Genomic DNA, 21,852 nt, shown 5'->3' on the forward strand with positions numbered 1-21,852 from the left:
CATTGACCTACAAAATTTCCTTTTTTTGGGCAAAGTCAGGGACATTACTGTTTTCTTTTTTCACACTGAATAACTTATATGTATTCCTTTCAGTGTAATAAGTAAAGGTATTAGCTGAGATTTGTATGGTTTATTGTTGTATGACTATGTTTTTTGCAGTAGTAACATTCAGCTTCTCCGTCTCAGTGGATACTGTTGACCATCTTTATTATCCTTTGAGTGGATTAATATAAGAACATTGGATTCAGTCACTCAGATGGAGTGGAACATGCCAGACAATGCGAGGCACTTAGGATACAGACAAAAATTCTTTCTGTAGAGGCTATTACATTCTGGTAGTTTCTACTATCTAAGTCATTTAGCATTCTCTACTGTTTTCCCTGTTTTTATGCCATTCTGCCTAACACAGTATCTTCCTGGAGTGTTTCCCTTCATGACTGGATCCTAGGCACAAACAAAAATGTATATGAGTGATTAAATATATTTGTCAAAGATTATGCACAAATTATTCTTTCTGTTTTATGTTGGTCTTGACCGTTAATCAGTTTTAGCGTTTTAAAAAGCCTTTCAAGATCCTTGATGGGAATTATTTATGGTTGTAAAGTATTAAGACCAGTGATTGTTATTTAATTATGTAATTTCACTTGGCAAATTCAGGATTCTTGTTTTGAAATCACAGATACAGTCTAGTTAAAAGTCTTCTTTGTAGTTGAAGGGCACCTGGGTGGCTCAGTTGGTTAAGCATCCGACTTTAGCTCAGGTCATGATCTTGTGGTTCATGAGTTCAAGCCCCTCATCAGGCTCTATGCTGACAGCTCAAAGCCTGGAGCCTGCTTGGGATTCTCTCTCTCCCAGTGCCTCCCCCACTCATTCTTTCTCTCAAGAATAAACATTTAAAAAAAAATTTTTTTTTAAGTCTTGTTTACAGTTTAATAACCCCAAACCTTACTGTTCCATTTAAGAAAAAAGTCATAGCCATCAAAACTGGGTAGATTTTAAATAGGAGACACAGGTCAATCAACTATTGAAGTAATTATAAGAAATGTGATGAGAGTGTTGCAGCTCAGTGATGACTAGCTCTGTGTTCTTTATTCCATCTTTATTTTGATTTTTAATCATTGGTGGTGGTTAATTCTCCAGGATGTTGTAGATACTGCTAACTGTTCCTCAGCTGACCGATTTGTGACCCTTCTACTGCCTACAATCCTTGATCAACTTCAATTCACAGAACAAAATCTAAATGAAGCTTTACTAAGAAAAAAATGCGAAAGAATGGTCAAGGCCACTGAAGTTTTGTTAAATATCCTTTGCTGTTAAAACATGGAAACTAACCGCTCATTTTTTTTCTAGCATCACATTTACTGCATTTTTGTCTTTATTTGTAATTTTGTCATTTCTCACGCTTGCATCTATTCAGAATTACTGAAGTTTAAACTATAGTACTAATCCTCAATAAAGAGTGTGAAAAAAGTTATCCAGACTTTATTTTTTCCTTATTTTTCTTTGTAAAACTTTTGAACTAAATAATATTTTTAGAATACTTTTTAAACTTAATTTGGACATTTTTATCATAATTTGAGATTAGGAGATATATTCTAAAGTAACAGAACCGCTCTGTTACTCTAGTGCTAATTGCTGTCCCTGGGCGATTTGTGGTGCCACCGTTGGTAGCAGCAAATCAGAGAATAAACAAACATCAGTAGAGTCATTATAGTTTAGTTTATATTATAATTTTTACTGAAAATTAAAGTCTCTAGGAATGTTTTAATAAAGATGACATCACACTTGGTTATAAAAAAGACAAATGTTGTCAAGACAAATTCATTTATTTCTAAAAAAGAAAAGCTTGAGTTCAGTTAATGTCACTGCCTAACTTCCATATTGCATGCATTTTTCTTAGGTCTTTCCTTGTGCTAGCTGTTTTCTTTTAGATCAGCTGATTCTATGTCCATATGAAGCCCAAGTTCCATTTTTAAAATATTTCATTAATGCTTTCTATTATCAATAAGGAGCCATTATATCTAAACCATATCTCTTATATTATACCTGGTCAGGTTTTCTTTTTTATATCTCAGAGCAACAAGAATTTGCTCAACTTTGTCCTGCCCTAGAGCAAATTCCACATCTGTTTACTCTCTTCTCTGAGCTGCTGCTTCTTAATTTTTCTTTACCGCAGTAATTCCCAGCCCTGGCTATGTGTTAGAATTACCTGGAGAATGTTTTAAAAATACACCTGAACCTTACTTCCTTCCAGCAATTCTAATTTAATTGGAGTAATGTGAAACCCTGGCGGGGGGGGGGGGGGGGGGGGGGGGAAGGGGGAGGTGTTGTGATTGATTGTTCAAACTGCCCAGGTGATTCTAACATGCAGCCAAAGTTGAAAATCACTGCTGTAGAGACACATGATTATGTTGCTTGATCCTAGAGATAGCTGTTATATGCAAACCTCAAAACTGGTACTATTCTGAGCCAAAGCCGACCCCTTTTTAATATAGATATTCAAATTAACTTGTAGTATACAAAATAGGAAAGAATAACTTTCCTTGGTTCAGCAAATATTGAACCATTGTGATAACCTGCTAATACTAACATCCGGCAGAGTAACAGACTTTTGGTCTCAGTCCCATCTCTTGGCACTTACCAGTCACTTAAATTCTCTGAGGTCTAGTTTCCTAATCTGCCATTGAGCTAAATATAATTGTATGGAAGTGGAGTGACAAGATACTTTGAAATCACTCTAAATACTATAAAGTGCTATACAAATATAAGCGGTTTTTTGAAAATTTTTTGTTTGTATTCCTTAACAAAACTTACCTCTGTGTGGAGATGATACTCTAAAAATGCATGTTGCAAAAATTCTGACTACTGTCAAATGTACCACTCTGATAGAACAACAATTTACATATGGCAAGATTGATCTGGGGTTTGGAACAAAGGTAGCAGATTCTGATTTGTGGTGCGTATATGAAATCCAAATGGCACAGAATTAACAAAAGTTTTTTCATAATTTTAAAAACATTCAATTCATAGTTTATATGCTTCTAAAGAAAGGATAATCTTAACATGTGATTTGTTTTCCATTGTTCATTTTGTGTTGTTTTAATTTGTTATTATCTAAGGGTCTTTTATACTCCTTTTTAGGAGGCTTTTTTGACATTGCCTCAGGAATTATTTTTATGTTCATTTTAACCAAAAAGCATGGAAAAACAGTCATTTTTTTTATTATGAGGAAATTAGTAGTTTTTGTACTTACAAAGGTTGTTCTTTTCACTGGCATGTCAGGACTTTCATTTAAAGGTGGATTTTCTCTGATAGTGATGAGATTATTTTATCCCCCTCCTCCCTCATGAATTAAGTCCATTAACAAGTCTTTAGTGAGGACCTGCTAAATGCTACATACTGATTTGTTCTGATTTCCATGTTGAAATTGTCAATTTGTGATCCTCAAGGACAAGGATTACCTTTTTTTACTTTTTTATACTGCCTTGTGGTACAAGGCTGAAAACATGGTTTAGTGTATTGGTAAATATTAGGTATTCTACACCACTTAAGGTTGCCCTTTATTGTTGATATTCCAATGACAGAGCTAAGAATTAAATAGGTCATGTTGTCAATGCTACTAGTAATTTGGAGCAGAAAATTGAAGCATGCTGGTATTTGAGTTTAGAAAAACAAACACTGTCTAAACTTAGACTATTAATGCCAATTTGTTTTTTTGGACTTGGGTTATAAGGATGCTGGTCTCTATTGTATTTTTACTTCCCAAAAGAAACAATACTTTGGTACGCCTAGGTGGCTCAGTTGGTTAAGCGTCCAACTCTTGATTTCGGCTCAAGTTATGATCTCGCAGTTCATGAGATCAAGCCTATGTCGGACTCAGCATGCAGAGCCTCCTTGGGTTTTCTCTCTCTCAAAATAAATAAATAAAATACTTCATCTTCCTGAGGTTTAGAAACAAAAGTGTTGGTTTTTCAGAATATTCTTAGAATTATGACAGAAATCTCTAAGCAGTTTTTTAGTTATCTAATTGAAATATGACTTATTTTTAAAGCAAACTTGCTGCTGATGTAGTTTTGAAAACTCTTGATTTGATGAACAAGCTTAAACCATTGGTTCCTGGCATGGAAGTAAGCTTCTACAAAATCCTGCAGGTGAGTTTAAACTCTTCAAATATTGAAGTTTATTCATACATAAATGCTTCCTAATGTGTGATTTTCTGTTTTAATATTCTTAATCTTTAGAAAATGTTTCTCTTAGAATTGGCCATCAGAAGACAATTGTTAGTTGTCTTAAGTAGCTGTAATGTTCCCAGTATATGGTGATTTTACATAGTTTTGCAGAAATTGAACATAAATGCTTCTGATTCTAATGTATGGGCTGTTTATGATAGTAGTGCTTCCTCAGCCTTTTTCCTTTCTTGTGTCCTACTTCATGTTTGTTTATTTCTACTAGTATTGCAGTGAAGAGGGGGTGGTATTTGTTTTGGAGTTTTGGTTTTGGTTGGCGTTGATGAGGTAGGATATTAAGAGGATAAAGGACACATCTGGAAGAAAAGGACTTGATTGTGAATGATAACAGGATGAGAGAGGGTGTGCAGAAAATAGCTAACTCAAAAATTTTGATGATAGTAGTAGCTGAATAAGAGCTCTAAATGTTTACCTTGATAGCCACAAAACCTGACTTACATGTGTGAGTTAAGTTACTATAATGATTTAACAAAGATGGCTCCGGGGCCTGTATAGGAGCCAAAACTGAAATCTTACACAGGTGCCACTTACACACTCTGAGAGCATAATGCGTAAGAGATGGAGTTCAGATGTTGACTCCACCATTTATTAGTGTGGACTTGAGGACTTGAGCAAGTTATTTCACTTCTCTGAACTCCAGTTTCCGTAACTACAGAATGAAAATAATGATCCCTCTCCATAGGAGCAGTTACAAAGAGTTACCATGAAGGTTATGGAGATAAAGCCCAGCTCTTAACATGGTTCTGTGGCCTTCAATTGTAACTGAGTACTTACAAGACACTCAACATAGTAAAATGTGGATAATTATAAAGGATTCATATTTTAGTATTTTTCTCTGTTAACACCTTAAAAATTGAATCAAACTGATTTTTATGTCCTTTAGGAGATGTTTTTCAGAATAAATTATTTGGGGCTTACAGTACTAATAAAAAATACTTGCTGGCATGAAAGACTTATGCTTTAAGTATAATTATTTCAGTTACTAAATTAGAATTTTTTTAGTTTGAATTTTATTCTTACTTGGAAATGATTAGTTATTATTTCTTATAGCCAGATTTTTTTTTTAAGGGTAGCTGGACAAACAAAATTCAAAAATCAGTCAGCTATGGATGATATTTTAAATTCATCCAAATATTGAAAATATGATTTTCATAGGCACAACAAAACCATTCAAAACTTTTGCCAGAAATTTTTAAAGCTAGTGTTCATATTGACTGTGTAGATAACTATAACTAGGTAAAGGCTAATAAATACATTCGAACATCAGGTAGAAACTGTTCACAATTTGCCTAGAATTATTTTATGATTTAGCTCTATTTACTCATCTTGCTCTAAAAAGCCTGACATTATTCTTTCTGCTTCTTGTTTTCTGGTTTCTGATTTACTTAGGATCCACGCCTGATTACACCCTTGGCTTTTGCTTTAACATCAGATAATAGAGAACAAGTACAGTGTGGATTGGGAATACTATTGGAAGCTGCTCCACTGCCAGATTTTCCTGCCTTAGTGTGAGTTGTAGTCATTTGCGGTATATCTTTCGTGGTTCTAGAATATCCTGCTATGTTTCTTTAGTAGTCCTCAATACAGATAGATTAGAAAATTTGTGAATTAAAGACATTGTAACAGTCAGTAATTTTTCAAGTGATTAAAAGAAAACTTGATTCCAGTAACTGAAAAGACCAGGTGTATACTCAGGGAAAAACTACATTTAGGTGGTTAAATATTTTATCCAGGCACTATGCCTCTCTGTCTCTCAGTTGCTCTATTAACATAGCAGCTTCTGAACCATGCTTTACATCCTATCAGTTTATTTCTTACAAGATAGAACAAGTTTCCCTGTGTCAGCTGTACTTAAAAAAAAAAAAGGTAAAAAGACATTTAGGTTAGATTTGAGGAAAAACTTCCTCAGCTTAAGGGTTGTAGGTAACCACAGAATTGCCAGAGGATATGATGAGAACCTGCTCTAAAGGATTAAACACTTAATAAAAAACATAGCGTTTAGGACTAAAAAACTATCAACAAAAACAAAACAGAAAAGAAAACAAAGAACTTTCTCAGTTGTATAAATGATAAGTCTAAGCATCACTCTCATTGACCAGATCTGGATTGTTTTACAGATACCAAGGGTTCAGCCGTAAAGAACTATGTGGACTGAAAGGTTGGGTGTGGTGGTAGTGTTCCTAAAGAAAAATCCTGTGCTTTTTTTCAGAAAGTGGAATAGATAATGGCCAGGCAGAATTGTCCGCTATACTCATTAATTTCAAACATTAAGAGAGTATTTGCTGTTATGTTTGAAAAAAATTGAGATTTTTGGGCTCTCTGTAAACTAAATGGTTAACCAAATGTCCAGTTGTGTCTACCTTAATTTTAAAAAATTTAAGGGGCTTGGGGCACCTTGGTGGCTCAGTCGGTTAAGCATATGACTCTTGGTCTCAGCTCAGGTCATGATCTTACAGTTCATTAGTTCAAGCCCCACATCTGCACTGTCAGTGCAGCGCCTGCTTGGGATTGTCTCTCTTTCCCTCTCTGCCCCTCTCCTGCTCACTCACTTTCTCTCTTTCAAAAATAAATAAACTTAAAAAAAAAACATTTAAGTGGCTAGTATAAATGAATTTGCAAAAGTGGTTTGAATAAACTGAAGCAAGTTTATAAGCAGGTAAGACATTCCTGTATGCTGGCGTTCTGAAAACTATAGCCAGCAGGCAGGCTGTAAATAAAGTTCTATTGCAACAAGAACATACCCATTCATTTTCATATTGTCTGTATTTTCTGTGTCTACATTCATGCTATGACATCAGGATTAGGTAGTTGTAACTATTAAGCCTAAGATACTTACTGCATTGTCTTTTAAAAAGTTTGCTAACCTCTGCTATTTAATTTAGCAAACTCATTTTTCAGAATTAATAATTTAATCCTAAATTAAGAGATTAAGAACTATGGAGAACAAGACCACATAATCAAAATTGTCTTCATTTTATAGTGAATATTTTTAAACAAATAAATGGACAAATAGAGAGCTTCTCAATTTAAAGATAGAAGTGGTCTGGGGGCGCCTGGGTGGTTCAGTCGGTTAAGCGTCTGACTTCGGCTCAGGTCATGATCTCACGGTTTGTGAGTTCGAGCCCCACCTCAGGCTCTGGAATGACAGCTCAGAGCCTGGAGCCTGCTTCAGATTCTGTTGTCTCCCACTCTCTCTGGCCCTTCCCCTCAAGCTCTGTCTCTCTCTCTCTCTCTCTGAAAAATAAATAAACGTTAAAAAAATTTTTTTTAAAAAGTGGTCTGTGAAGCTGCTTCATTTTGTGGTGGCTTGGTTGCTCCAACTTTGGTAATCTGATATAAAGGAAAGCCCCTGTGTTTCAGAATGGAAAGCTTCAGCTTCACTGAAAGTGGGAGTCTTATCCTCTGTCTCTGTATGTGAAATCTACCACTTTATATCTTGGCTGCCCCATTCTTACTGGTGTTGTCTATGTTTCTCTTTTGACACTGTTTAAGGTATTCATTTGTTTTATTTATGTCTGTTTTTGCCTTTGTTTACATCATCTTAGTTTAATAAGGTGAATTCATATGCTGGGTGGGTGGGTACATAAGTAGGTTTTTGGTGTATGTTTGTTTTATTTAGACATTTAACAAACATCTGGTGAGGGCCAGCAATGTGCAGGCCCTCTAATAGGCATTTTTTTTTTAACGTTTTATTTATTTTTGAGACAGGGAGAGACAGAGCATGAACAGGGGAGGGTCAGAGAGAGGGAGACACAGAATCTGAAACAGGCTCCAGGCTCTGAGCTGTCAGCACAGAGCCCGACGCGGGGCTCAAACTCATGGACTGCGAGATCATGACCTGAGCCGAAGTCGGCCGCTTAACCGACTAAGCCACCCAGGCACCCCTCTAATAGGCATTTTTGATACTGCAGTAAATTAGACCAGGAGCCACTGTCATGTGGTTTACATTCTAGTTGGGATACAAGTTTAAAAAATTAAGTTTCATAATGTGCACTTCACTGTGGATGGAGGGGCCTTTCTGAGGAAGTGAATTTGAACTGAGACCTGATGATAAGAAGGAGCCAAGTCTATGCAGATCTGGTAAAGGAACAGCTCATACAAAGGCCCTGAGGCAGGAACAAGATATGGTAAGTAGAAGGAGCAGAATAGTCAGGTTGGTGAGAAAGTACTGACGAGAAAGGGCAAGACTGAAGGACATAGGTAAAGGACGGGTGATGTTGTCCATGGTAAGAAGGATGTTCTTACCAATAGCAATATCACTGTACTTAATTTTTACAATTAATCCACACTCAAAGACCAGTTCAGGTGCCTCCAAACCAGAGGTGGAATTGTCATTATAAGGGGTTGTAACTAGAAAAGAGTTTCTTCTGGCAAATTTTTAGGATATTTTCCAAAATTTGGTTTCATCATAAACTCCAAGATTATTTCAAAAACATGTGAAGGCTTATATTCCCAAAAAGATCCATTCTAGAGATTCCCTAATTCTATACTAACTTTGCCTTTTGCTCTATTTTTTGTAATCATTTGTTTTTCTTTTTGATTCCAATTCAGACTTGGAGAAAGCATAGCAGCAAACAATGCCTATAGACAACAGGAAACAGAACACATGCCCAGGAGAATGCCCTTGCAATCATTAAATCACAGTGTTCCAAGATCGGTAAAATGTTTAACTCCTCCACTTTTGAAAGCTGGAGTTCCTGGATTGAACATTGAGGAATTAATAGAGAAACTACAGGCTGGAATGGTGGTGAGTGGCAAATAGCCGTTATAAATGGGATTCTGCGTGGTACATACCAACTAAATATCAGCCCTGATTATAATATTTATTTAAGCAACTTTAGATGCAAATTTGAGCAATGAAACTTATCTTTTAATTTTTTTTTTTTAACGTTTATTTATTTTTGAGACAGAAATAGAGCATGAGCAGGGGAGGGGCAGAGAGAGAGAGGGAGACACAGAATCTGAAGCAGGCTCCAGGCTCTAAGCTGTCAGCACAGAGCCCCATGCGGGGCTCAGAACCACGAACCATGAGATCATGACCTGAGCCGAAGTCAGACGCTTAACTGATTGAGCCACCCAGGCATCCCGAAACCTTTCTTTTAATATGAAAATAACAATATTCTAGAAAGTTTGGAAAGAAAGAAAAACATTAGCCATAAAATTATAACATTTTAGCACAGCAATCATTTTTCCCCCTAGTCTTCCCCGGGCAGCCCACCCTTACCCCTCTATTACCTCCCATCTAAGAAATATATCCCACAAGCATATCAAATCCTACCCAGATACTCTTCTGCAATAATCAGGTTAGTGAAATGTTTGTGAACCACCTGATAGGACATTCGTATTTTTTTACATTGTTACTCATTAAATTTTAATGATTTAGTTTCACAGACATTTATTTTTTTTATTTTGTTGAATGTGAAAGCTTTCTGATTTTTGACTGTTAAAACTTAGGTAAAGGATCAGATTAATGATGTGAGAATATCTGACATAATGGATGTATATGAAATGAAACTGTCCACATTAGCTGTGAGTACAAGCTTGTTTTAACTATATGTAACTGTTAAGCTTTATTAAAGGTGTTTTCTGGGAGGTGATAAAGATTGATGGTATGTTTTCTTATAGTCCAAAGAAAGTAGGCTACAAGATCTTTTGGAAGCAAAAGCTCTAGCCTTGGCCCAGGCTGATCGGCTGATTGCTCAGTACCGCTGCCAAAGAACTCAAGCTGAGACCGAGGTGTGGACAATACAAAGATCTAGCTGATAAGTGGAAAAATAAATTAAGTAGTACATGTACAAAACTGTGATTCTATTTTTGTTCCTGTATTTGAAGTAAACCGTTCTCAGCATTTGACATGACTATTCCCTCCATCTTGAAACCCTCCCCTGTTTAATTTTGGTCACAACGTCAACTTCTGGTTTTCTTTCTGAATTAATGGATATTCTTTTTCTGTATACTTTATGAATTTCTTTTTCTCCACTCAACCCTAAAATACTGGCTTTTCCCCATGTTATGTTCTAAGCCCTTTGCTGTTATTAGGTAGTCTATGGTTCCAGTCATTACCAGAATGTTAAGGCCACCAATTTTATGTGCTGAGCCAAGATCCTTTTTGCTCAGTAGTAAATGCTTCCTATATAGCTCTGTTTAAAAAATAGCAAATACTTCCCATTCTGTATAACCAGTCCTGAACTCAGCAACCTTTTTAAAAATTTATTCTTTTTTGTATGTTGTTCTGAAGGGTTTTCCAGACAAGAAACCTGGAAGTCACACAGTTACCTTCTGTAAGGAGTCCTTTACCAAATCCAGTTGATTCTACCTTCTAAATATTACTTTTTTCTGCCTTGTCTCTGTTCTTGCCACTATTTGCTACAGGTCAAATCCTTCATTTTTTTATATGAAAACATAGCAGAGCCTATACTTCCTACCTTCAGGCTGGAGCCCTCTTCTCAACCACCCTCCCCATGCATCCCAAGTCATCTGTCTTGTATTTTGTTCCACTCTCCCTTCTTCCTCCACAGTGAGCCCTGAGGCTGTAATCTGATTTTATTGCTTCTGTGCTAAATACTCTGCAGTAGCTATCCATTTTACTCAGAAGAAAGTTTAAATTCCTTAGTTTGGCACATAAGGATTCTAACTCATTCCGCATCTCCTGGCATTTCTGTGCATTTTCTGCAGTCAGCTATATTAGATTACTTTGCAGTTTCTTATGCAGTTCTGTTACTTTGCAGTTACTTGGCATACTCTTAGGTCTCCCTGTCTTTTTACTTGCTCTGCCATGTCTGGAACACTTTTCCTCTTTCTCTGCCTAACTCCTAATAATCCTTCAGGTTTTAGTTTACCTCCATTTCTTAGGAAGCTTTCTCTGGTCCTCTTCTTCCCACACTTGTGAAAATTGTATAACCCCACCTCGATCCTTGATGTCAGAGACTGTTTTATCTCCCAGCCCCAGCAAGCACCATACTCAGGTGCTCAGAAAGTTCGATATTGTGCTGTGTGCATCATTAGGAGTAAGAACTTACTGCAGTAGTATGAAATTTCCTAACAGACACAAATGGAATCTCAACAGTTTGATATCATTTGTAATGAATTATAATAAAGTCATTTGACTTTTGAGAGAAGCATTAAAATCAATGACACATAGAATACCTTTACAGTCTTAAGTACAGATATTTTTAAAAATATGAATAAATATAACCATATGCTTTCCTTTTCTTTTGACATAGATTCATTTGTCTTGACTAATAGCATGTTGAATTTATCATAAATTCCAACAAAAAAATTAGTGATATTAAAATCATTTTGTCCTCTCCCTTCCCATAGCGCATTCTTACATTCTATATCTGTTGAACATGTCTTGCATTTTATTGGAGAATTTAATGTTTTACTCATTTTACTGGAAAGACTTATAAAAATAATAATGGGGTATTAACTGTTTTATAGACTGTCATAAAAATATAGAAGGGCTTAGGTTTTTATCTGGCATTTCAAAATAAGAGTATTTCTCAGGCTAATGAATGGTGGGGAGAGTTCACTTCTCATTCTAGTTTTCTGTTTCTTTAATGTTTCATGTCACAAATACTTTCATATTAAATTTAGATTGTATTCTCTGTGCTGATTTTAAGTGTTTTCTTAAACATCTGTGATATGGTTAAGATCTTATTCTTAATTCCTACCTAAAATGGAGAAAACTGATTTGTATAAATTTTATGGTTTGGAGTTGATGGCTAGCCCCAAGGAGCACACTTACCCTTTTAATTGAGTAATGTGTGTAGAGCTACCTTCATGCTGTTATAATTGTGTTCATTTCTGTGAATCTGACCATACCAAGATTGTTCTGGTCAGAACAATCTATTAAGTAAAAAACTATAACAGTGTCAGATTTGTTAGAACTAGTTAAATAATAAGTATGTGTGACTAATAAAACTTTATATAACCCAATAGATGCTAGCCTATTAGATATTTGGTAAACCTTTTAAATTGTAGAAACTGAGCATATTATATACATGGTAGAAAAGCCTCTGTTCTGTTTTGTTTGTTTTTAGGCACGGACACTTGCTGGTATGTTGAGAGAAGTTGAGAGAAAAAATGAAGAGCTTGGTGTGTTGCTGAAAGCACAACAGGTTGAATCAGAAAGAGCCCAGAGTGATATTGAGCATCTCTTCCAACATAATAGAAAATTAGAGTCTGTGGCTGAAGAACATGAAATACTCACAAAATCCTACATGGAACTTGTTCAGAGGTAAATGAATAAAGTAAATATTTCTGTGTAAAGTTAGAATCTAGAATGAACACACAGCATTTTTTTTTTCCTGTGGTCCTAAAATCCTTTTGTAAGCATTCCTATGTTCTGATAATTCCATAAGTTAAGTAATTGGCAGGAAACTTACATCACAGGTAAATGAAGTATTGCTTACTCAAACTCTGGGTCCAAGTCAGAAACAATTCAGGTCTCTTTGTTTTTTTTTCCAGTTGACTGTACTTTTTTCATGTGTTCATGCAGTCATTAGTCATCTGAGATGTTAGCACCACAAGAACAAGTTGAGTCTGCTTTGTCTGACAAAGTCGAGTCTGACAAATCCCTAGGGTCTGAAACAGTACATAGTTACCACAGTTTGTAATAAGTTGAACCATTTAATGGGCCATTTCTGCAGATCAAATGTGTTGAATATTGCATAGTATTCAGCCTAATAGCATGGAAACTCGGATGTTAGTGTTTAAATCATTGCTTAATTTGTTGTCAGCATTTCTTCTTAATGTCGTTGAATATGGTTTACTTATATGTATGACTATATATGTGGAATAAATTCTTATAGGTGAATTGTTGGTTAAAGGGTATGTGTCTTCAAATTTTTGATGGATTGCCAAGTTTCCTTCCAAAAAGGCTATAATAACTTACATGCCCACTAACAAAATGTGAGATTGTGTTTTCCTCCTCTGTTGAAATTTTCTATCTTTTAGGTCAGCTTTAAAACTTCTGAAATATAAGGAAGACCAGGAACAGTTATGTGTTTTCTACCAAACAATAAAAATTAAAACATTCTGGTTAATGTGTTCTTTGTTTTAACTTATATTTTAAGATTGGTAAGATTTGAAAAAATGTTTTGTCTACGCTATTAATACAGAGATACAGAAAATTTTAACTCTGCAAGGTCCATGTGCTCATTTGCCCATCAGCTAAAATGAAATGTAGAAAATGTATAGCATCTAGAAAATTTGTGATGCTAAAATATCCCAAATGGGATATTTTCTCCCAACAACTTGCTCCAAAGTTTGATTGTTTTAGGCAGCCCTGACAGAGTGGACTATTGTTGTTAAGTCAGGGTGTGAGAAAAAGTAAGCAGTGGTCCCAGAGAAATACGTGGTTTCCAGGAACTGCTGACGTTCAGATAGTGAGTAAGGGGCCAAGAGGTAAAACTCGTGCCTTAAAGGGCCATATGGGTAACAAATAATGAAGCTGGCTGGGGAAAGATCATTTATAATGGTAGAGACTACCTAAAGGCATTCAAATTTAGAATTTTATTTTTTTTAAGTTTACTTATTTTGGGAGAGAAATGGAGTATGTGAGCAGGGGATGGGCAGAGAGAGAGGGAGAGAGAGAAAATCCCGAGCAGGCTCTGTGCTATGAGTGCAGAGCCTGAAGCAAGGCTGGAACCCAAGAAGTGTGAGATAATGATGTGAGCCAAAACCAGGAGTCAGACACTTAATTGACTTAGCCACCCAGGTGCCCCCAAATTCAAAATTTTAAAACTGTGTGGGACAAATAAAATACTTCTGGCCAGATTTGCCCAGTGCCACTAGTTTGTACTTAATGACGTGAAAAGGACATTTTATACTTAAGATACTTGGGTGTCAAAGTATCACTTTAGAAAGTATTTCTGTGTTTACTTTGCAGGTAAAATAAGCAGGACTATTAGATGCAGAGCTCGAAAGAGACCAGAGAAGTTTTGTGTCCTCAACCACTTTGTTAATTTGACATTTTTAATTAAACATATATTATGCCCAAGAGGCTAATGATGGCAGACTTAAGTTTTATGTTTTAATAGACTTCATCGTTTTAGAGAAGTTTTTAAAAAATTTCTGGACCTAACTATAAAGATAACTATATAGCAAATTATGTAAGGCAATGTTATCTGTAAAATAAAGCTCTATATCCATAAATATGAGGTAAATGCCCTGCATATTTTCTTTTCATAGTAAATATTACCTCCAACATCGCCCAAAACATATCTTTAATATCTTTTTGAGTTACTATTCTTTCTTCGTGTCTTGCTTGTTCATAACATTCCTCTTCTTTCCTTCAGTGTATGCAGTTTGATTTGAAGAAATAATAAAAGGACACACAGTGTTTTCCTCATCATATGTTTTCCTCCATAAAAATATCAACTCATCTTGTCTTTTCAGGAATGAAACCACCGAAAAGAAGAATAAAGATTTACAGATCACATGTGATTCTCTAAATAAACAAATTGAGACAGTGAAAAAGTTGAATGAGTCATTCAAGCAACAAAATGAAAAGTAAAATCCCTAGTTCTTAATTCTAATTATTTTGGATTTTTCAAAAACAATGATTCCCTTTATATAGAACATTATTTTTACAGATAAATTAATAGAATTATAACTTATTTTAGATATAAAATACATTTTTGGCAAAATGTGAAGGTGATTATTATTCTTATTAACTGTCTCATAAAATACTTTTTGGAGAGAAAAAGAAATGAAATATTTCCTTGATGTTTTCTTCTATATTTTTATAACTTCAGGACTATTGCCCAATTAATAGAGAAAGAAGAACAGAGAAAAGAAGTACAGAACCAACTAGTAGACAGAGAATGTAAGCTAGCAAGTAAGTAGCTTCTTATTTAATAAATTGTCTATATTTTAACATATCTTGTGTTGGAAGAAAAATCAAAGCATGAATGGTTTTTATTTTGCTGTTTCATTATTTTCTACTTCTCTCATTGTTTTAAACATTAAATCACATTTTAAACAGCTCCCCTTTTCTTGCCATAACATTTTACAGAGCAGTTTAGTTAGACTGATTAAATTGAAAAGGCAATATATATTTTTTTTAATCTGGGAGTTAAGGATTCTTTTTAAAATGAGTTTTAAAAGAATGTAACAGCAGGTGGCAGTGCTAGGTAATTTTTAGTTACCAGCTTCTCAATAGTAGTAGCTCTGAAATCCACAAAAAAACATTTTTGTTCTAACTCACTTGCCTTAGAATACAGACATCTGCCTATATAATTTTCATACTTTTCTCCATCTCTCTTCTAACCTTTGAGCTCTAAGGTTTGTCTTTCCCCTCATTACTATATGTGTATATATATATATAATAGGAACAGAGGAAAAGGGAAAGACATGGAGATTTGGCATTTTTTGTTTAATACTGGCATAGGGGAAGAGTTAGGTGGTGTTTTTTATTAATCAAATACTGTAAAACTTTTATTTCCAGCAAGATATTTCCTCATCTTCCTAGTTGTCATTTTTTTGCCCTAATTACCTACTGCCTAATAAACTTTTTCAGGGTAACATCAGTTATAGGACTTCTGGGCATATAGCTGACTCTGTTTGTTTTTAAGATATGCAACAAAAAACAAAAGTACAAGAAGAAAAGATTAAAGTTTTGCAAAAAGAAAGGGAAGATAAGGAAGAAACCATTGATATCCTTAGAAAAGAATTAAACAGAACAGAACAGATAAGAAAAGAATTGAGCATTAAGGTAAGAATCTGTTGAGTTCTCATTTATAGTAAGTCTGATTTTGTGAAAAAGATGAATTTGGGTAAATTAAAGTTCTACTTAGTAATTGTATTTAGAAGATACTATAATCTCAAAATTGACAATTGTTTTATTATAAAGACTCTCTTCACAATGTGAAAGGTGATTTCCTAAAATCACCAAAACTTTATTAAATATATATTCTGTGCCAGCACTTAACTCCTTTTAAGTAGGCAAAGAATACCTAAAGGGATTCCCAGTTCTGGATGCCAAATACATCCACAGGTATAATTGTATATGGCTGCATCTCTGTTCTTTTAGGAGTAGTTCATATTTGTTCAGAACTTTATAATTTGCAAAGGACCCCTTGAAACATTTTTCTGAATCCTCCTAACACATATATTAATATATAAGTATCAATAAGTATTTTAAACCTACAAATTAAAGTGAGTCTTGAGTTACTTGCTCAAGGTCAGTCACAAAGCTAAGTGGAACAGTAGACATATGCAGTATTCTGAATCTGGTCTAGTCTCATTCCACCTTGTCCTGGTTGTTTATGTGTGGTAGCTGTGAATAGTGCTTTCTGGCCCATCTGCTACCAGGAAGATGAGGACTAGGATTGAATGACCATTTGAACAACCACAGAGCACAAATGACAGAAGAGGCATAAAATTTAATGCCACATTTACCAATTTCCTGGTTCTCTTTTAATGTGGTTATCTTAATAGTGATTCCAAATTGTAATGTGTAATATTTTCTGCAAAATTTCAGCTGCTAATATTGACTTAAAAAGATACATTGAATGTGTTTTTCCAATCTGTATTATTAATAATTCCTTATCTTAAACTTACCATATAATTTAACTAAATGTAGTACATATTTGTAATGTGTCTTTTGACATGGTTGTTTTACAAATGAAAATTAGAACATCTTAAGATTCCTGTGAAGGGAAGACATGCTAAGTTGTTTTCCTCAAATCTTCCCCTTTTCCCCAATTCTTTAGGCTTCCTCCCTAGAGGTTCAAAAGGCCCAATTAGAAGGTCGTTTGGAAGAGAAGGAGTCGCTGGTGAAACTTCAGCAAGAGGAGTTGAACAAACACTCTCATATGATCGCAATGATCCACAGTTTAAGTGGTGGGAAAATAAGTCCAGAAACTGTGAATCTCAGCATATAGAAGTTATGTATTTATCTTCCTGGGGAGGTGTGGTAGAGAAGGTAATTTGTGACCCCAGAACAGTAGTAGATTATTGTCTAATTATTAATTTAGTAAAGAACGTGATCTGATAAATATTTTTATTTGGTCTTAAAAGTTTTACTTTCTGTTTCTGGCTTTTATTGCTTAAAGCTATCTTTCATTCTTATATTAGAATATTTTTCTTGACCTCCATTATTGTTTTTGTAAAGTTTTTCCATTTTCCTTCTGATTTTTAATTTATTCTCATTTGTAATTAGATTTTAAATCAAACTTTCTTGATTTAACAATCCTAAAGATTAATAAATTGAAAATACAATTACTAGTATAAAAAGAGAAGGCATGTTATTGCCAGGGAAATTTTTTTCTAAATAGCACAAAAGAAAATTCAGTTTAAAATAATTTTGTTACTGCATTTAAAATACAGTATGATATATGGTATTAGTTCTAAATTTGAAAAAAATATAATGAATAGTTACAAAAATAATGTATGAAAATTAGAAAATATCTGATGTGTTAAATGAATACATTGTCACATAAAAAACACTATAGTTTGTACAATTATGAATAGCCTTAATTTTTAATCTTTTTAAAATGTACTATGTTGGTATACCCATATCATTTCCAATCAATTATGAATTTCTTTTGATTTACATAAGGATAACTTGGATTCCACCCTTGCTACATATTCAGAAATCTGTTATTTGTTGTTGATTCTAATGTCAGTTGCATTTAATATATTGCCTTTCATTGAAATAGTTTTTAATTTGGCCATTTAATTTTAAGGCATAGTTTAAATATCCTTATACATTTATTTCTTTAATACAAAGGGATTTTTTCAGTACTCTTCATTTGAATCAAATGTTCTAAGTGGTGTTTAAAACAGAAGAGTTTTTATATCGGTATTTTGGTTGATTTTTATTGCTACTTTTTATAACCATTAATTTTGCTTAGTGTTTTCTTCCCTATTTATATCTTCCTGTGACTTAAGTGAACTTATATTTACTTCTATTTTTCAACCATAATATACCTGAAATTATCTTTAGAAATTAAATATATTTTCATAATTTGCTAATTACATTAAGTGTCAAACTATAATAGTTTTACATACTTGGATACATTTTGTATAGTTCTGCAGATTTTAAAAACAGCATTGTACAGAGTAACACATTTTAGATTGTTGTTTTATAAGGGGTACATTCTGTTTCTCTCTTGAAATTGCATGCAGTTTCAATTTTACATGAAAAAGTGTTTAAATGGATAAATATGACTGAAGAATAAAAGGCTTTGTAAAATAAAAGAGAAAATTCTATAAAATAAATAAACCAGGGGTGCCTGGGTGGCTCAGTCAGTTAAGCATCTGACTTTAGCTCATGTCATGATCTCACAGTTCGTGAGTTCAAGCCCTGTGTCAGGCTCTGTGCTGACAGCTCAGAGCCTGGAGCCTGCCTCTCTGCCCCTCCCCCACTCACGCTCTGTCTCTCTCTGCCTCTCAAAAATAAAAGAAACATAATAAAAAAATAAATAAAATAAATAAACAAACCAAACCTCTAGGGAAAATCAAACTATCTTTACGCTTTAGACACTTTTAAGACACTGAGCCTAGACCAGTACTGCCCAATAGAACTTTTTATAATGATGTAAATGTTCTATACATTGTCCAGTATCATAGCCTTTAGGCACATGTGATTGTTTTTAAATTTTTTTTAATGTTTATTTTTGAGAGAGAGAGAGCACAAATGGAGGAGTGGCAGAGACAGAGGGAGAAAGAATCTGAAGCAGGCTCCAGGCTCTGAGCTGTCAGCACAGAGCCCGACACGGGGCTCAAACTCCCAAACCATGAGATCATGACCTGAGCCTAAGTTGGAAGCTTAACTGACTGAGCCACCCAAGTGCCCCTGCCACATGTGATTTTTGAGCACTTAAAATAAGGGTAGTGCAACTGAAGAATTAAAATTTTAACTGCCATACTGCTGGATGGTTCAGATCTAGTCCATTTTTCCAAGTATGCATTTACTTAAGCCACTCAATTTGCCTATTCTTAAAGATCTATATAGACAGAGAGTCCATGTATTTTTTAGTAACCTTTTTTTAACACAACAATTTTAATGAGTTATTCCTTATCTTTTTTCTCTAAAGAGAAAAAATTGTACTTCAGCTTTAAAGGTGAATACTAATCATCACTCACTTCATTTCTTCTGTTTATCCTAGTCTTTCTCTCTCTTGTAGCATCTTTCATATTGTTGCTATTATTTTTCTTAACCTTAGTATGTTAAGTACTTTTTCTCTCTTTTTTTTTTTCTTTTTAGGTCCATACCTCAGATTAAAAGTGTGTGTGTGTGTGTGTGTGTGTGTGTGTTTTAAAAAATTTTAGTTTAAGCAAGTTTGAGCCACTACCAAAGAGTTTTACAAATGATTTCTGTGTAATATATGACCACTTCCTAGTAGAGAAAATAAAACTAAATAAATGCATCATTATCATAGAATTACTCAAATTCTCTTAAAAAAATTTGCTATGAAGAGTTTGTCCAAGTGTACATTACACAGTTCTTTTTGCCATTTACATTTGCCACTTGAACAGATATGAGCTTCTCTTAAAATTTGGCTGATTGAAATTTATACTAAACTGCCTAATGTCAGGGCAAAACCAAATACTCATTAAAACTTAATCCTGTGTTTTGAGGGTAGATTGTCAGATTAATGTCCTTTTAGTTGTTTCTACTTGTTATAAAGACTAGTTATTTATGTTAAGGATGTAATGAGACTCTCTTAAGACTGTTGGTTAAATGAAAATGTTTGACTTTCAACTTCTACCCAAGGCTCATGCACAGGTGTTAAAAGTATGTCTAATCAAGGTATATTCTCTAAATCTCATAACCTTATTTTAACTTCTTTTCCTCTTTTCAAATAGTTATGAATTGTGTTTACAGCCTTGCTTCTGATTTACCTACTGATGAATCAAACACATACCTTGTTTGTGACTTAATTACTTTATAGGAGTCAGCAAACATTTTCTGTAAAGGACCAGATAGTATTTTAGGCTTTGTGAGACATATGGTCTCTATCACAACTACCCAGTTCTGTGACTGTAGCAAGAAAGCAGCCATAGACAGCAGGTAAATAAATAGGCATTTAGAATAGGCATATAGAACTGTGTTCTAATAAAACTTTACTTACAAAACTGTCAAAACTTTGCTATTGTGTCTCTTTATCTTTGGTAAATTTAGGCTTAAGGTCTGAGGTCTATTTTATTTGATATGAATATAGCCACTCCACCCTTTTAATGTTTTCTGTTGGTCTGGTATATGTTTTTGTATCCATTTACTTTTAACCTGTATCATTATATATAAAACTTATGATTGTAGACAATACATAGTTGAGTCTTGCTTTTTTTTTTTTTAATCTATCTTGACAATTAAGTCCTTAACTTTCACAGTCTGCTTGGAGTTAATATTGTACTACTTAGTATAAAATTGGAGAAAACCTGCAACTGCATTGGTCTTCTTATCCTCTCCTCTTCTTTTATGCTATAGATGACATATATCTGTATCATTAGTGCCCAAAACAATGTTATAATTTTTCCTCTAAATGATTATATGGAAATATATCTGGCTCTCAACATCATAATATATTTACCTGTTTACACACTTTGAAATAATTAGTAATTTGTGGGGAGATACTGCAAGTACCCTATTTCTTATACCTTTCACCTACAAATCTCAGCATCCACTGATAATTCTTGCCTTGAATACGTTGTTAGTTACTCTGATGGTTGCCACATTTTTTAACTTGTTTTACTTTCTAATAGAAAAAAATTGGACATTTTGGTAATATTGTGATATACTGGGAAAAGCAATCAAAATTACATCATCTATTACATCACTGACAAAACTAAAATATAGTACTTACAGGTTTACACTTAACAGAGTGTGTACTTTTTGTGTGTGCATCTTCTCACAAGCCAAGAATTTGAGATTTGCTTTCTGTAGTTTAAGAAAATAAATAATAGGTATGTTAGGCATGTGGAATTTTTTTTTTTTTTTTAACCACAGGGCCCTTTGGATAGTATTTTCCTTCCCAAACCCCCTAATCTTGTTTACTTGCCTTGGTTCTCTCCATGATCACCAGTAAATACTCAATGCATATTACCCATAATGATAAGTCTTTTGGATTAAGAAACAAATTGTGTATTTTCTGCATTCACTTTAACATTCAAAATAACTAATTTTTAAAAATGAACACATGAAAATGTGACCTATGCCTTTAAAAGGTAAATGGTTAATTTTTTTATAATGTACATAATGAACCTGATAAGTACTTGAAATTGTATGCTTCGTAATCCGTACATTTAGGGGAAACAAAAATTATGGGTTTCTTTGAATCTGCAAATCACTTTGAAATCTTAAAAAAATCTTGCTCTATTCAGCACTTTGTAGCTAATTGACTTTCTTCCTGTCATGCCTGTCATGAGGTTTGTTTTGTTTATGCTTTTGTTCATCTAACCATTTGAAAATACCCCAAGAAAACTTAATTATCACCAGGAATGAGAGGTACCATACTTCTCAGAAACCAGCTTTTCTTCACGTTAAAATAGCCCATTGTAAAGGTCATTAGATGTGAGGCAAAGTAACTTTCCTCTCAAGTAAACGCACATTTTTCGTTAATTCCCCAAGGACCCAGTATTTATATGCTCTTGG

At 34.1% G+C, this 21,852-nt stretch overlaps 1 protein-coding gene across 2 annotated transcripts in view; it reads left to right on the forward strand.

Moving 5' to 3' along the window:
* Nucleotides 1-20,526, forward strand: part of CIP2A (cellular inhibitor of PP2A) — a 36,489-nt gene extending 15,963 nt beyond the window's left edge. For both annotated transcript variants that reach the window (XM_025913417.2, XM_086675515.1), the window contains 12 exons: nucleotides 1,141-1,300; nucleotides 2,815-2,956; nucleotides 4,052-4,151; nucleotides 5,637-5,755; nucleotides 8,799-8,994; nucleotides 9,702-9,776; nucleotides 9,873-9,983; nucleotides 12,290-12,486; nucleotides 14,649-14,762; nucleotides 15,008-15,090; nucleotides 15,827-15,966; nucleotides 16,967-20,526. In XM_025913417.2, the coding sequence (XP_025769202.1) occupies nucleotides 1,141-1,300; nucleotides 2,815-2,956; nucleotides 4,052-4,151; nucleotides 5,637-5,755; nucleotides 8,799-8,994; nucleotides 9,702-9,776; nucleotides 9,873-9,983; nucleotides 12,290-12,486; nucleotides 14,649-14,762; nucleotides 15,008-15,090; nucleotides 15,827-15,966; nucleotides 16,967-17,137 (1,608 nt within the window). In that variant the 3' untranslated portion in view covers nucleotides 17,138-20,526. The remainder of the gene's footprint in view (nucleotides 1-1,140; nucleotides 1,301-2,814; nucleotides 2,957-4,051; nucleotides 4,152-5,636; nucleotides 5,756-8,798; nucleotides 8,995-9,701; nucleotides 9,777-9,872; nucleotides 9,984-12,289; nucleotides 12,487-14,648; nucleotides 14,763-15,007; nucleotides 15,091-15,826; nucleotides 15,967-16,966) is intronic.
* Nucleotides 20,527-21,852: the final 1,326 nt, after the last annotated feature.

This window comes from Puma concolor, chromosome C2 (genome assembly GCF_028749965.1).
Source record: "Puma concolor isolate L17-30 chromosome C2, mPumCon1.1.hap2, whole genome shotgun sequence".
In the NCBI taxonomy this organism is placed as follows: Eukaryota; Metazoa; Chordata; class Mammalia; order Carnivora; family Felidae; genus Puma; species Puma concolor.